The 15,748-nt window shown below is 34.8% G+C and overlaps 4 protein-coding genes across 5 annotated transcripts; 1 reads left to right on the plus strand and 3 right to left on the minus strand.

The window, feature by feature from the left end:
* Window positions 1–1,793: 1,793 nt before the first annotated feature.
* LOC108836589 (ABC transporter A family member 11-like) lies at window positions 1,794–2,611 on the minus strand. The gene is made up of 3 exons (XM_018609728.2): window positions 2,434–2,611; window positions 2,169–2,345; window positions 1,794–2,073 (listed from the first exon to the last, which is right to left on the minus strand). The coding sequence occupies exons 1-3, from the start codon at window positions 2,518–2,520 to the stop codon at window positions 1,837–1,839; spliced, it is 501 nt and encodes a 166-aa protein (XP_018465230.2). The 5' UTR covers window positions 2,521–2,611; the 3' UTR covers window positions 1,794–1,836.
* On the minus strand, window positions 2,557–4,384 carry LOC130511098 (ABC transporter A family member 11-like). The gene is made up of 6 exons (XM_057007935.1): window positions 3,917–4,384; window positions 3,602–3,719; window positions 3,433–3,509; window positions 3,248–3,337; window positions 2,989–3,132; window positions 2,557–2,895 (listed from the first exon to the last, which is right to left on the minus strand). Exons 1-6 carry the CDS (start codon window positions 4,037–4,039, stop codon window positions 2,557–2,559), a joined length of 891 nt encoding a protein of 296 aa, XP_056863915.1. The 5' UTR covers window positions 4,040–4,384.
* On the minus strand, window positions 4,214–5,762 carry LOC130511099 (ABC transporter A family member 11-like). Its single transcript, XM_057007936.1, has 6 exons — window positions 5,758–5,762; window positions 5,491–5,597; window positions 4,933–5,294; window positions 4,748–4,843; window positions 4,479–4,667; window positions 4,214–4,390 (listed from the first exon to the last, which is right to left on the minus strand). The coding sequence occupies exons 1-6, from the start codon at window positions 5,760–5,762 to the stop codon at window positions 4,214–4,216; spliced, it is 936 nt and encodes a 311-aa protein (XP_056863916.1).
* Window positions 5,763–10,248: 4,486 nt separating this feature from the next.
* Window positions 10,249–14,850, plus strand: LOC130510569 (ABC transporter A family member 12-like). Of its 2 annotated transcripts, none has more exons than XM_057007002.1 (16): window positions 10,249–10,343; window positions 10,524–10,863; window positions 10,949–11,028; window positions 11,268–11,400; window positions 11,510–11,629; window positions 11,718–11,842; window positions 11,922–12,080; window positions 12,159–12,447; window positions 12,534–12,617; window positions 12,704–13,038; window positions 13,113–13,313; window positions 13,402–13,511; window positions 13,615–13,699; window positions 13,806–13,934; window positions 14,026–14,131; window positions 14,232–14,850. In XM_057007002.1, the coding sequence occupies exons 1-16, from the start codon at window positions 10,272–10,274 to the stop codon at window positions 14,618–14,620; spliced, it is 2,757 nt and encodes a 918-aa protein (XP_056862982.1). In that variant the 5' UTR covers window positions 10,249–10,271; the 3' UTR covers window positions 14,621–14,850. The 2 variants fall into 2 exon arrangements, with proteins under 2 accessions (XP_056862982.1, XP_056862983.1); XM_057007003.1 differs by having other exon boundaries at window positions 10,524–10,857.
* The last annotated feature ends 898 nt before the right edge of the window (window positions 14,851–15,748 follow it).

Raw genomic sequence — 15,748 nt, forward strand, 5'->3', positions numbered from 1 at the left:
GAAGAGGAAGACGATAATAAAACTGAAATTTCAAAATTTTAATTAGAAATTTAGAACATAAAAAAAAATTTCAAAATATAACTTAAACTAAAAATAGTAAAAATAAAAATTATCTATTGGTTCAACCAGTGATGCAATAAAACCCAAACTCGATTTCTATTGGGTCACAGATTTATCAGTTCAATTACGGATCTGGTCAGATTCAAAACACTCTTATAAACGCTTGGACATGTATCAAGAAAAGTTTAACCTCCCCTCCTCCTATTTATTTCACAATTAACACCAAAATTCATTAAATTTAAGTTGAGAAAATATTTTAATTATTAAAAAAAAGTTTAACCTACTCTCTCCCATTTATTTTACAATTAATACCAAAATTCATTAAATTTAAGTTGAGAAAATATTTTAATTATTATTAAAAAGAAAATGCCACATGGCATTTTTCCCCTAAAGAGATAAAAAGCCTACTTTATTAGTATAGATAATGTAGTATGTTGAATTGAAACCAACAAATAATCAAATATATTTATTTGACACATCATTTGAAAACAGTTTTCTAAACCGATAATTTTTAATCAAAAAATAAAATTATATGGTTTCAAAAGGTTAAAGATTGTGGTTATTTATGTAGGTTGAAAATTGTATAGATAATAGTAACATAAAAAAGCAGTTACGGAGATTATATGAAAAACGCACTTATAGATAACTTAAAACACATTTGCTTTCAAGTTTGAGTAATAGAATAGATGCTTGATGCCACAAAAAACACGTTTGCTTTCAAAACAATTAATTAAATAAATTAGATGCTAATCCATCATTTAAAAGATTGGATATATTTTTGTTTATTTTTTATGAAAAAAATTAATTTTTATATTTGATTTTTTTGTAATCATATTTATGTTTAATATTAATTTAATTTGATATAATAATCCCTTAAATAAATAAAATACATATTAAAAGTAACATTTATCAATAAATTATGTTTCTATTTTAATAAAATAAATTATTCAAAATTTTGAATGATACAGAATTGTCAGTTGACTTCTGTTTTATTTTGTTACATTATTCAAATAACCAAATAACGAACACTAGACTTTGACCCGCTCGACCGAGCGGGTATCAATTTTGTTTTTATAAATATTATACATAATTTGCAATATGTGTATTAATATTATGTTTTGAAAGATAATAATTTGTTTAATTACATTGAATATTTTTTTGTGTTTTACCGTAAATTATAAGAATGATATTTATTGGATATTATATAAAAATTGTATAATTAAATTTATGTATAAAATATCTAGAAAATGAATTTCGTGAATTAAACAGCAGAAAAATAGACAACTATGATTATTCTAATATTAAAAATTGGTACATTAGTTATAACATTTATAAGGAAATAAAAAAATTATAGGCAATTTATTCCATTACTTATTATTAAAAAAGCAAACATAAATTCACATACACAAACAGATCAAAGCGTATCAGCAAGAAATCCACTTAAACTATTATCATATTTATTAGAAGTTTTAATATTACTTCAAGAAATGCACGTTTATAGTGTTGTTGACATAACTTAACATCTTTCTTAGTAGATTTAGGAAACTATTTATAAAAAAAAAGGAAAAGACAAAAAATATTTAATGTTGAACTTATTAATTATTTCAGTGGCATAGTCTTGTAAATGTTGTGGAAATCTAAGGGGTATTTCTTATTTGTACTTCTACTTTAATAGTATAGATGTGCGTACATAAAACATTAACACAAAACTCAGTGTAAACTGTTGTTCCAATCTTTGGTCACATTCCAGTAAAAGTGAACATTAACTTGTTAGATTCATAAATCGATAACAATACCCCGAACCGCTTGTCGTAGCCCTTTATGTCCTAATGCATTTGGTGATGGTGGATGTGTTAGCTGAACATTATGTGGAACCCGCATCTCCGATGAATGCCCTGTGATGCACATCGATCCTGACCCGTCTTGTTGCCAGTAGACTTCAACCATTACTCCACTTGGATTCTCTGCGTTTTCTGTGTCAGGGATCCCAACAAATCTGGCTCCCACGGGTATCTGTACATTGACCATATAACTTATTAGAATTCCTCAACTATGTTTCATTTTGAACTAATAAAATGTATATAATATACATATGTAGTTGGATATACCTCTAGTGAGATGCCAGATTCTAACTCGAGAGTAACCATGGTTCCTTCAACGGTTGCACTTTCCAGTTCAGCTCGTCTAGCTATGTTCAGAAACACTTCTTCAAGAGTTGCAAGCCCGAGCTGTATGTCTGAGATTCCAAACTCAGATTCTCTGTTTTCTAGCTCCTCGAAAAACCCCTATTTGTGGAGAAAAGGATGATGAATATCATAGGTAGATGAAGACCATGATATCATATATTAGAGCTTTTTTCTGATACATCCTTACCGTAAGAAGTTTCTCTTTGTCGTGGGGGATAACAAAAGTCATGAAAGCCTTGTTTTCATCTGCTGGCTCAACTTTCAAATGCTGCATATAATCATTCTTCTTTAGGTCAAAAATAAATCTTATTTAGGTCAAATCGGCCATATTAAAAAACGTTTGAGTGTGTATGCGTGCCTCGTTAAAGAATCTCTTCACTGGCTCATGCAAATCTCCAGAAGCACTGCTATTGTCCTTTTTGCTTTCAACGAAGCTAACGGTAGCAACAAAACCAGTTCCGAAGCGAGATTTTAACCTGATTGAGGTACCAATGCAGCGGAGCCTGCCCTTAGCCATGATCCCTATTCGGTCGCTTAAAATATCAGCTTCTTCCATGGAATGCGTGGTCAGTATGATGGCACGGCCTTTCTTTGAATCTTGTATAATGTCCCACACATGTCTCCTCGTGATAGGGTCCATGCCAGTTGTCTACAATCCGTATATAAGTACACCATCTTAAATCAATTTGTATGTATAGATAATTAATAAACACATTAAAAGAGGAGTTAGCATGTGACATGCCGGTTCATCTAGGAAGACCAGCTTGGGATCACCAATGAGTGCAACTGCAACACTGAGTCGGCGCTTCATCCCACCACTGTAGCTTCCTGCTCTAACTTTGGCCGCTCCTGTCAGTTTTACATCGGCCAGTAACTTCTCAGCGGTCTGTAAAAAAAAAACAAGTTAGTAAAAGACATGTAAAGAAGTGTGCATAAATTTTCAATTCAATCACTAGACATCCCAGCAACATTTATGAGATGATATTCAGGTGACATAGTACCGAGTTGATAGATGCAGGCGGCAACCCTTTGATGCTAGCAAAGAGGTGGAGGTGTTCTTCACTTGATAAAGCATCCCAAAGGATATCAAACTGTAAGAAAAAAGACATGAAACACATTTACGCTGAACAATTACACTATTGTCGAAGAAGCTCCGTTGTTATTAAGTAAACTGAAACTTATCTACCTGAGGACACACTCCTATCATTTTACGAATGTTCGACATACCAACAGAGCTTCTTACGGAATCTCCATATATAAGAGCTGTTTTAATTCAAATCAAATTGATCTTTGTTAATTATTAGAATGGTTAAAATAAGTTTTGGAAACTAGCTTCTTGTCATGCAGATCCTTACCATCCCCACCAGTAATTGGATTTATGCCAGTCAAACAGCTGATAGAAGTTGTCTTCCCTGCACCATTGGGTCCAAGAAGACAAAACAACTGGTCTTTGGCTATATTCATCCATAAACCCTAAACATATTCCATGATCTATTTTAGCCAAAAAAAAAACGAATGGAACTGTTGCTGTAAATTACATTTTCATGTAAGTTGCTGTAAATTACATTTTCATGTAAGAAACGATAAGGGACAATGATCATATTAGGCTTTGTGCAATAGTCATGACATATAATATAAAACCCACTAACTTTGTCAACAAGAACGATTACCTTTACAGCATGAAAAGGAGATGTTTTGGTGCATTTACAACAACCAAGTTTTGTAGTTCCTGGATATGTCTTAGCAAGACCATGAATCTGAACTGCAATGCTAGGATCGACTATTCCATCCATTGCTTGTTGCTTAACTAGTGTCTCCTCTTCAAGCACATCCTCGTCCTCTGGCGCTACATGCTCAACGGGTGGAACTGAACCAATACAGCTAAAAATGCTGCCTTCTGTAAAGTGTATATAGGAGCATGATTGGGGTTTATATTTTCCAACAAAGTAAACGACTGCTCAGGAGACCTATGAGGAGACAATACCTTCCACTTTATTGCCTCCTTTACCAGTCCAGTAACCAGGTGTTAAAAAATAGAAGATGGGTTTTCTTACACCGGACGCGTTGGGAATGATATTGTCAAAGTAGATGGCGAGAACAAACCAGAAAAGGAATGTCCCAACTTGCCACTGGTAGATAATATCCTACAAAAAGATTTTCAAGTAGTGGTTTGAGAAAAAAAGAGTTAAGAAAGTATTTAATGAATGTCCGTCCACATACAATTGAAAGTACACAAGTTGACATGCCCCCTTCACATACAGCTCTTTCACTCCAGCTAATTCCAGAACTTGCTGGAGTTGAAGTTGCATCAAGAAGAAGCTTAAGTCCCGCAGAAAAAGTGTTGGGTGGGAAGAGTGACCAAATCGCCCGGCGAGAAGCAGGATAAGCGTTGGAGTAAGGGAATCCAGTAGCTGATACAATCTGAGCATTTAGAAATGGTAACTAGTAAGAAGAAGTCGTACACGATTTGAGGAACTAGGTTAAAGCTAAGAGAATCAAACCTGTGTGATAAAGCCAATGAGAAACACAAGGAAACCAACTGTTGTAGCTGAAGATGATTTGCTAATGAAAGATGATAGCACGAACGCTAGGCCAATCTAGTAACACAAAGGATAGATAAGTTTTAAGTGATAACCCAGAAATAATCAATGGAAAATAATTAAGAATGATGAGGATCTTTAATTACCATATTAAACTGAAAAAGTAAGAAAAGTAGGAAGACAACAAAAAAACTGTTTTTCAAGAAAAAGGCGAATCGGAACATCATTCCAAAGAGGACTAAGAAGAGTGATGATACAAATGTAAGGAGTCCTTCCCATGTGAGCCATGATAACCAATAAGCTGTATCAAAAACTCCCATCATTGTCATGGCCTGACGAAGTTTTAGCTCTTTCTCCGTAACAAGAGAACCGAGCTGGAGAACAAAGCCAAACATGGAGAAGGCAAGAAAAAAGATTGGTCCCATTACTTTGAGTGCAGAGATAGCTTCAGCTATAATAGCTGGCCGTGCAAATTCTTTAAATCCAAAACCCCAGCCAAACTTTGGATCTGAAATAGTGAAAATACAAAAAAAAAAAGTCAAAAAGAAGACATGTACATTTATGGATTTCCAACTAAAAAGTAATTAAAAACTAATTGATGATAAGTGAATTTGTAGACATTTCAACTTATTAGTACTAGTTATGAGTTTTTCAATTTTCAATATGATACTTTGTCTCTAAGCTCAAAGGTTTCAAGATGGTACCTCCAATTAAAGACCTCGCAATCTCACGCTCTGCAGCTATTTGAAGAGGAACAAGGAACTTAAAAGTTGGATCTTCAACACGACCACGTTTTTTCTCCGATGAGGCACTACAGGAAATATGAGTATCAATAGCAGAATATGATAGCGTTTTTTGTTATTGTGCTATGGTTGATATACCTCTTACTTTTAGATAGCGTTTGTGAAAGTTCAAACGCTATGTTTGGTTTGTCCGATTTTAAATCTGTATAATTGTGTCCAAATAGCTACAACATTTAACTACATTATATCTTTAGTAAAATTGAAGCAAATATAGCTATGGATTTTGTTACAAATGCTTGATTCAAATATATAAATGAACAAAGATTTATTATTCATACAAAAATATGACTATCTAAAAGCTCCTGAAACATTATCTTATTATAAGAAATCTGATCTTATCATACATAACAAAAATTTTGATTTTAAACATCTAGTACACACAAGAAGCTAAACAAATATGTGAAAACTAAAAACATAACAAAAATTGAAGCTGTGGCAAGAAGACATCAAACTCGTTTGTTTGTTTGATGGTTTTCATAGAGTCGGATGTAGCTGCCACCTCAGTTGGTTGTGTTTGTGCTTGGGGATGCGTTGATTTTATATGGTTTCTCAGCTTCTGGTACAGGTGATACTGTGACACCTTTAGCTTCACGTGAAAGGGACAGTTGCTTGCTCATCTTGTTGACAGCTCCTGTCATATTGATCAAATCTCACTCCAACTATCCTGAAAAGTAAAACTAATGGCTGGTGGATTGATGGATCATAATTTTCTATGTGCGTTGTTCCAAGTCCAAACACAAACATACCATCGCTTGTCAATGAGCATCTATCACAACAAAAGAACCTTTAGTGAAACATTTCCCAAAACCATTTCACACAAACCAGCAAACCAGTGATAAGAAACAATCCTAATCGAGGACTAGTAAAGAACAATCATTTGTCCCCAAACCAAAACCCTAATCCTGCTCTGAACCAAATTGAAACCGTAAGCTAAAAAGCCCCAAATCGAAACTCTAATCGTATACTGACCCAGATCAAAACCCTAATCTGAAACAAGTCATAAAAGAAGAAGAAGAACCAGCAGAGGAGATTTAATTCGGGTGGTCGTAGCCGACGACGATTCGAGAGTGGTCCGGTGGAACCCATGAGGATTCTAGTCAGAGGAGAGAACGTGAAGGAGAGTCGGAGTTGACTCGTTGGTGTCAAGAGAGAACGGATATTCCGAGAGAGAGAGAGAGAGAGAGAGAGAGTTCAATTTTTTTTTCTAAAGGGATAGAATTTAGAGTTTGTGGGATGTTTCGTACATTAATGATGAATTTGGAGCAAAATAAATTAGAGCCAAAACCCAAAATATTATTGGAGCCAAATATTATGGAGGGAAATATAATTGGAACCAAATATTATTCTACTGTAATCCCTAAACTATAAATTTTCACATTTTAAAGTGTAATCCTTTAACTCTTAAGATATACTATAGTTTGGATTTAAATTTAGAATTTGAATATAAGTTTAGTGAACAGATTTATTGCTTAGAGAATAAAATTAGAGATTTAGGGTATATGGTATGGAATATAGGGTTTGGGTTTAAGAATAAGATTTATATATGTATCAATTTATTTTAATTTTATCTATCTAGGTTATATATATTGTTAGAAAAATTTAATATGCAGTAGTGTTCTGACTTCTAATCTTTTAAAACTTGAGCTTAATATATCATACCCTAAACTATACACTTAGATATATCATAGACTAAATTAATAATACACTCTAAAGATATATACCCATATATTTTAATTTATATTTTAATTATAACAAAATTTGTATTTTAATTTATATGTTTGAGTGTAAAATTAAAAGATAAAAGTGATAATTAGAGTTTTGATATGTAATATATATAAATATATAAATATATAATAGGTTATATATTGGTGTATCTCAAACCCTAAACTCCAAACCTAAAATCATACCTCTAACTCTAAACCTCAAAACTTAACCCCAGATCCTTCAAACCCTAAACCCCAAACCTTAGTATATACCTAAAATATATAGAACATTTTAAAAATCTATAGCTATATAGGTCATAACTTTCAAATACAAAACTATAAATCTAATAGCATAAACCACATACCTTTAACACCAAACCCTATACCATAAATACTAATCTTCACATTCTAATAATCTAATCCCAAACGTATTCTCAATATATATATATATATATATATATATATATATCATACCCCAAACTATACACTTATATACCATACCCTAAACTATACACTAGTATATGTATTTTTTTGTCACACACACTTATATATGTCATACCCTAAATTAATCATACACTCTAAACTCTAACCAAAAAAATTAAATTCTAATCTTTTATTATTTTAAAATTTTTAATTTCAAATCTTAAGTCCAATACCCTAACTCTAAACTCTAAATGTATATCTTAAAATTGGTATTTTAAAACATAACTCCAAATTTTAGATTTAAATTCTAAAATTAGTTTTTTCAAACTTTAACTTAAAATCACAATCTTTAAACAATAAGTCTATTTTCATTAACCTTAATTTCAATTTTCTACAAATATTTTGTGACTTTCTGTATTAAAAAGAAAACAAAATAATAAAAAAATCTGATTGGTCAAAAACTGACCACTAAGGTGCAAGTGCGAGGATCACACTTTCTTTTAACCACAGCCAATAGATTAAACTAAATCCAATGGCCAATAATGAACAAACTTAAAATGTGTTTCTTCTAAAAACCAAATCGACATTGTGTTCTCTATCCTTTTTCGATCTTCTTCATCCTTACACAACCACCATCACTATAACCTCTGACGCCGCCATCTCGCCGTCAATGAAGCTATCTCAACCACCATAAGCTCAGCCGCTGCCACCATCATCTTCATCTCGATCTCCTTGTTCTCTACTAAACCTCACCACCAGACTTTGCCTTCGTGTCCACCACAGCTCGTCGTCGTTACAACCACAGCTCCGTCGTCACCACCATAGCTTCGTCCAGAGGCTACGATGAAGAAATCATTTCACCTCTTCACCACAACGACAGGTAAACTCACTTCCTTTATCTGTTATCTCTGTCTTTTCATCTTCCTATATACTTGTAATCGAATTTTTGTTTTGTTTACAGATCTAAGAAGGAACAGGGAAGGAGAAGAAGTTGTGTTACAGAGCAGCGTATCCGCTTTAAGGAGATATCTTTCCGGAGTCGGAACGAGCCGGAGTCGGAACGAGGGAGTGGAGTCGGACCTGTGTTGGATTCTGTAGGAGAGATGTTGACACGGGAAGGAGAATTGGTGGAGGAGTTTGTGATGCTGGATAATGGAAGCGTGTTTGAAAGCGTTGACGGTGGAGGATCCAGTAAAGGTGGCGGCGAGGTGGAGCTCTGCGAAGATTAGGGATATTAGGTTTTTTTTTTGGTTTACAATTAAACCAAATTTGTTTTTTTTAATGTTTTTTTGTTTAATGTGTAAACTGATTTAATTGTAAACTGATTATTATTAATGAATAGATTTTAAATTTATTTTCTAAATTGATTTTTGATCTAATTTGAATCATTTATTTTAAATTAATTAGTTTTTAATCAATTAATTAATTTTAAATCAATTAATTTATTTAATTATAATATTATAATATTATAAATATTAATTATTGCATTCAAACTAACGCTATTGTTATAAACTTAATAATAGCACAACCGAAAACCGCTATTAAAAGGGTCGGACCTATTATAACGGGCGATGTCAGAGCGTCCAAGGAAGCGCTATTAAAAATGAATCATAGCGCTTTTCGTCCGCTATTACTACCCATATTTCCTGTAGTGAGGAATTTGTCTGAACTCCATAGCTGATTATTGTAGCATTCCTTTCCACAAAATGCAAAGCTCCTGGGACTTGCAAAGGATGTGACATAAACCATGCATCGACCTCCTCAGGTGCTTTGAATGATTGAACCTGAGAAAAACACACACACACACATACACAAGAGAAACATTTCAGCACCTTTATTAAGTTAAAACTAAAAATAACCAAACATAATAAGAACCTAACCTTGTTGGTCGGAATTGGTCTCCCCGGATTGTTAGCCATGATTGCAGAGACGATGTCAGTCACACGACGGCTATCGTTACCACTCCATAAGAAGTCGTAGCAAGGAAGCTTCACGAAGAACTTATCCTCACAAGGAAGAATAGGCGGCGAAAACAGAAGCGTGGGATCGGTTACGTTCTTGTAGGCACTTGAGGATGCTTCGCTCGCCTTCATAGCTTCCTCGATACAGAATATGACAAGGATGAAGAAGAATGATGAGAAAAGCTGAAGACACGTAGATCTCATGTTCCTCCATGATAGCAGCAGGTTCTTCTTAAACAACGCCGTGAACTGCTGATACAGAAGCGGTAAACCTTGTTGCAAAACCATTATCAAGATTTTTTTTGGTTAGTTTTCAAAAAACATAATATGAGAAACGTTTTCTCTTCTGTTAATTCTATACCTATTCTATATCTAAGAATACGTAAGGTAACATCTAAAAAAAAGGTTTACGGACATGCGATCTTTTCTTTCCAATTTTTAAGGTCCACGTTAAACTATGTTTATTTCACATATGACCTATTTTGGGCAGTTCTATTTGTTTATTTTTTTCCTTATAATTGATTATATATTGTGATCTTTCATCTTCAATTTTTAATGGTTTGACTATTCTCCCACGTTTTTTCTTTCTTCATTGATGGCTGATCCTAGTCCCGCAAGTTTTGGGACGCAGGCAAATGCGTTACTCAGGAAAAACTTAACGTACCAGGTCGGTTTTCTCTGATAATTATTAGGCGGTCCTGAAATTTTAAAGGTTATAAGTAATTAGTATTAGTTCTTCTTTTTTTCACAAATTTGGAAACGTATGTGCAGGACTACCCTGGTTATTATCCCCTAATTGTTATGTAAAACTATCTTTTTTATTAAACTCATGGAAATTGAACTGCAGAGGAAACATATATGGACGAATGTTAGGCTCATCCTAGTTCCACTCTTCCTCTGCTTAATTCTCCTAGCGATTCAGCATGTGATGGATGCGCTCATGAAGAGTGTCTCTGATATGGCTGGTGACTGTAAAAGTAACCCTAATTTATCTGGTGGTAAGTGTCCCATCCCAAACCCTCCAATGTTGCCTCCCATGTTGCAGATTCCACAACATGAACTCCGTTCTGTTAAAACCGATTTTCTTCCCTACAAAGACCTCCCTGACAAGTCATGTAGAGGAACAATGGGAGGATCTTGTCCTGTAACTATACTTATGACTGGTGACAAACAGCCCCTTGGTAAATGTATATACTTCTCTTCCTTGTTTGATAAGTAACTTTTATTTCTCCTTGTTGCATGCGAAACTTACCCAAGCGTGTTCTCTTTCAGCTTTATCCGCGAATATATTTTCTACCTCTTTCGCGGTTAATTCCTCCGACCTCTTGCCTACTTTAGCCAATAATGTCTTGGTATGTCTTTCTTTTTGAGGCTGCTATGGCCATCTCTGAGATTTATGGAGTCTGAAACAATTACTAAACCATTTTTCTTTTAATCATTTGGAGGCCTAATTATATATACATATTAACCATTAATATTTTGGAGGCCATAGGTGAATGTTTAATCTGGCTAATGCTCATGACCACCTCTGGATATATATGTCTGAATTTGAGTGCAAGAGTCTACATTCATTCCATCTCCTTTTTTTCAGGGCACAACAATCGCAGCAGATAAAAACAATTACGCAGATCCAGGGCTTGCCTCAGGTCTCCCTATCTACAGTATCCAACCTCTTTGCAATGCAAACTCTACATGGCCACTCTCTCTTGAAAAAATCCAGACAGGTATTTCTTTTACCTCTTGCTTGTGATGTAACTGATGTTCAAAGGGAAAGTTTGACTTGAGAGATGATAAACTAACCTGAATTGGTTCGTGTCCTAAATATCCCCCCAGAGGTGAAGTGTGTTCAAGGGTTGTGTCTCTGGAGAAATAACTCTGCAGATGTCAATAATGAGCTTTTCAAGGGTAGTTATAGGGGAAACCCTGCTGGAATTACAAATGAGATCGCTGCAGGTTTCGAATTTTTCTTCCATATATTACATTTTATGTACTATCTTCATCGCGTATACTTAGGATCCACCTCAACTTTTCTATGCATTAGCATACGATCTCATGAGTACGGATAAGAGGAACTTCAATGTGACCATCTGGTATAACTCAACCTACAAAGACGAGTTTTCAATTGGGCCTGTGAAGCTGGTCCGAGTTCCCCGATCTATCAATCTGGTACAATATATTGTACTCTCAAGACATATGCATCCACTTACAATCGTGTTTCTCTCATTGTTAACATATGCCTCTGCAGATATCAAATGCTTATCTAAAGTTTCTGAAAGGCCCCGGGATAAGGATATTATTTGAGTTTGTCAAAGAAGTTCCTAAACACGCAACTATATTGAACACTGACATAGCGTCCTTGCTTGGTCCACTTTTCTTCACTTGGGTTGTTCTTCTTTTGTTCCCTGTAAGTTCTCTCCTACCAGAGACTTGAATGTTTTTAATTATTCCTTTGTATGTAAATGACTAGCTATAAATCTTGCAGGTGATCTTGACATCATTGGTGTATGAGAAACAAGAACGTCTAAGAATTATAATGAAAATGCATGGCTTAAGCGATGGTCCGTATTGGTTGATTTCATATGCCTATTTTCTAACTATATCCGTGTTGTATGTCGCTTCTTTGGTGATCTTCGGATCAGTAATAGGACTCAAGTACTTTCGGCTCAATACCTATAGCATCCAGTTCGTTTTCTATTTTATCTACTTGAATCTACAAATCGCTCTTTCCTTTCTTGTTTCTTCAATATTCTCAAAGGTTAAGACTGTTACAGGTAATAATAACATATTATTTTTCTCATCAAGAACATGCCAATGTTCAAAATTGAATGGTCTCTTTGTTTTTATGGATTAATTGTAGTCGTTGCTTACATAATTGTGTACGGTAGTGGGCTCTTGGGAAGCTTTCTCTTCCAAAAGATGCTTGAAACTCAGTCATTTCCGGGTAACCTTAACAAAAAAAAAATTAATATGCTCGTTTTTATCACTTACTTCTTATTTTTTGGTATATAATATCTATATGCCTTACAGAGGAATGGATTGTTGCCTTGGAATTGTATCCTGGGTTTTCTCTATACCGGGGGTTGTATGAGTTCTCACAATATGCCTCCAGGGGAAGTGGGATGAAGTGGCAAGATATCAGTGATAGTGGAATGGGTGAAGTTTTATGCATCATGTCGATAGAGTGGTTTCTGGCTCTCATCATAGCCTTCTATATTGATCAAGTTTTCTCATCTGGGAAGCACCCTTTCTTTTTCTTGAACCCTTCCAAGAAGTCTTCTTCTATACCAAGTAAGCCTACCGTGCAGAGGATGGATTCTAAAAAAGTCTCCATAGACATGGGGAAAATAGATGTCAGTCAGGAGGTATGTTTAACAAGTCATATTTTTGGGCTTTCCATGTGTTCTCTGATGTTAACATTAAATGAGATAATAAACAGAGGGAAAAGGTGCAACAATTGAGAAATGAAGGTAGCGCAGGGCACGCCATCTTGTGTGACAACTTGAAAAAAGTGTATCCAGGTAGAGATGGTAACCCTCCAAAAATGGCAGTAAGAGGGTTATATCTCGACGTTCCTTCAGGAGAATGCTTCGGCATGCTTGGACCTAATGGCGCTGGAAAAACATCCTTCATCAGTATGGTCAGTTTCGACAAAACAGTTTCACAAATAAACGTTATAGTGCGTCAAATTTTGTAATCTTTTACTGTATTTTTTGTTGTTTCCATAGATGACAGGGCTACTCAAACCTTCATCTGGAACAGCATTGGTTCAGGGTTTGGACATATGCAAGGATATGAACAAAGTATACACTAGCATGGGCGTTTGCCCACAACACGAGTAAACACACACTTACAATTCTTCTGCATGTTCCTTCTTTACCAAGCAAATAAGAAACAGTTTAGAGAACAATTTCGGTTTTGTGGCATTCTCTTGGTTGTAGCTTGCTTTGGGAGACACTAACAGGGAGAGAACATCTTCTCTTCTACGGGCGACTCAAGAACTTTAAGGGCTCTGCTCTAACGCATGTATATATATATCTGCCACACCTTGCTGTCTTAGTTTAGTTTCGTGTTATATATAATTCCAGAAGAAGACAATATTGTTAATTCATTGATACATAATCATTTCAAGGCCGTGGAAGAATCTCTAAAGAGTGTAAGCCTTTTCGACGGAGGAGTTGGCGACAAACCTGCTGGAAATTACAGTGGAGGTATGAAAAGGCGGCTTAGTGTCGCTATATCACTTATTGGGAACCCCAAGGTACATGCATTCTTGTTGCTTGTGTCGTGTTTTCAAGCAATTTGGTTATTAACAAGCCTAAGGTGTGATTAATCATTCTCTTAATTATTAGGTAGTTTATTTGGATGAGCCAAGCACAGGACTTGATCCAGCCTCGAGGAAGAACTTATGGGATGTGATTCAGCGTGCAAAACAAAACACAGCAATTATCCTCACAAGTATATACATACATATATTATTTTCTTAGATTATATATGGGATGTGCTTAAGTGTTCTTCTTAAATAGACTTAATCTTAACGTTAAGACTACGTTTTCAGCTCACTCGATGGAAGAAGCAGAGTTTCTATGCGATCGATTGGGAATATTCGTAGACGGGGCCTTGCAATGCATAGGAAACTCCAAGGAACTAAAGAGCAGATACGGTGGATCGTATGTGTTCACGATGACAACATCTTCAGAACATGAGGAAGATGTTGAGAGATTGGTATCAACTGTGTCTCCCAACGCCAAGAAAGTATATCATCTCGCTGGTACACAGAAGTTCGAGCTCCCAAAGAACGAAGTTAGGATTGCTGAGGTGTTTAGGGCTGTAGAAAAGGCTAAATCCAACTTCACAGTCTTTGCTTGGGGACTTGCCGACACAACTCTCGAAGATGTCTTCATCAAAGTCGCTAAATCTGCTCAAGCCTTCATTTCCTTGTCTTGATGAAGCCTGATTTTTCAAGTTAGGGTTTCTATTTTTTTGAGTCAAAGATGTGTCTTCGGGCGCACGCAACCAACTTCCTAATACTTCTCATGCAATTTGTATATACTATTAGCTGTACACGTTTTTTACATAGAAGCTTCAGCCTATGTTGAGATGTCCCATAATTATTCGTTGTTACATACTCTCTATGTATTACAAATTAATATGAACATGAAATATTTGCTTATGCCAATTTACATTGTCGGGCTGAGTATATGCAAATTAGTTGATGTCTTTTCTGACATTCAAGCTGTGTCATCACATCAATCTTGGTGTTATATATGTGAATCCAACTAATCAATCTTGGCATATATTACCGTTATGTTTGGTTTTAGTACTTATTAGCTGATCAATTTGTTCCGAAAACAAAACAAACGGGTCTTACACCTTAACTAATTTGGTTAAGTCGAACGACTTAAAAATGTATATATATAGCTAGGGATTAAAAAACAAATAAAGAGCTGCAAGAAACTGAAACCAAATTAGGGTAAAAAATGAATGGCATCGAGTGTTCTTTAACTTTCAGTAATCGTGTGCATATACCATCAGAAAAGAACACAAGTTATTCATCTTTATTAAGAAATGGGATACAATTGTGTATGTTTTTTACACATGCATATACCACATATTAGCAGTCGTGCTGTAATCAAAGAATATGTTTTTTTTTTTGCTAAAATCAAAAAAATATGTTTCATAAAAGGAACCAATAAATCTTCTTCTTATAAGCTACACATAACATAATCATCCTGAAAAAATGTGCTTCAGTTCTATAGAGCTTAAGGAACCTACTCATCTCCATCATAGAACAACAATAATATTTTATGCGTATTGACTTAAATAGTAGGAAATATTTCAAAGAGAAAAAGGGCACATATTAATAAGATAGCTTCTCATTATATTATATCATCCAGAATAAGAATAATAAGATAAAACCTATTACAAGGCATTTTTATTGGTTTACTCACTCATACGTATCATCATAGCAGTTGATTAATTATAGAAGAAATAGACGTTTCTATGGGAAGAAACAGTCGTTTCTATGGGAAGAAACATATTCCTTTGATCATCAGGTGAACAAGAGGCTGTCCG

This window comes from Raphanus sativus, chromosome 4 (assembly GCF_000801105.2).
Source record: "Raphanus sativus cultivar WK10039 chromosome 4, ASM80110v3, whole genome shotgun sequence".
Classification (NCBI taxonomy): Eukaryota; Viridiplantae; Streptophyta; class Magnoliopsida; order Brassicales; family Brassicaceae; genus Raphanus; species Raphanus sativus.

Bases quoted from the DNA above. Each gene is read 5' to 3' on its own strand.
- LOC108836589 (XM_018609728.2), bottom strand. From the start codon at position 2,520: ATGCAGCATTTGAAAGTTGAGCCAGCAGATGAAAACAAGGCTTTCATG. The intron at 2,346-2,433 runs GTAAGGATGTAT...CTCCACAAATAG, and splicing joins ACAAAGAGAAACTTCTTACG to GGGTTTTTCGAGGAGCTAGA. The intron at 2,074-2,168 runs GTATATCCAACT...GTCAATGTACAG, and splicing joins AATCTGGCATCTCACTAGAG to ATACCCGTGGGAGCCAGATT.
- LOC130511098 (XM_057007935.1), bottom strand. From the start codon at position 4,039: ATGGATGGAATAGTCGATCCTAGCATTGCAGTTCAGATTCATGGTCTT. The intron at 3,720-3,916 runs GTAATCGTTCTT...GAATATGTTTAG, and splicing joins CTCCTTTTCATGCTGTAAAG to GGTTTATGGATGAATATAGC. The intron at 3,510-3,601 runs GTAAGGATCTGC...GAATTAAAACAG, and splicing joins TCCAATTACTGGTGGGGATG to CTCTTATATATGGAGATTCC.
- LOC130511099 (XM_057007936.1), bottom strand. The intron at 5,295-5,490 runs GTACCATCTTGA...TCACTATTTCAG, and splicing joins TGCGAGGTCTTTAATTGGAG to ATCCAAAGTTTGGCTGGGGT. The intron at 4,391-4,478 runs GTACTTTCAATT...ATCTTTTTGTAG, and splicing joins AAGGGGGCATGTCAACTTGT to GATATTATCTACCAGTGGCA.
- LOC130510569 (XM_057007002.1), top strand. From the start codon at position 10,272: ATGGCTGATCCTAGTCCCGCAAGTTTTGGGACGCAGGCAAATGCGTTA. The intron at 13,700-13,805 runs GTATATATATAT...AATCATTTCAAG, and splicing joins AGGGCTCTGCTCTAACGCAT to GCCGTGGAAGAATCTCTAAA. The intron at 13,935-14,025 runs GTACATGCATTC...CTTAATTATTAG, and splicing joins CACTTATTGGGAACCCCAAG to GTAGTTTATTTGGATGAGCC.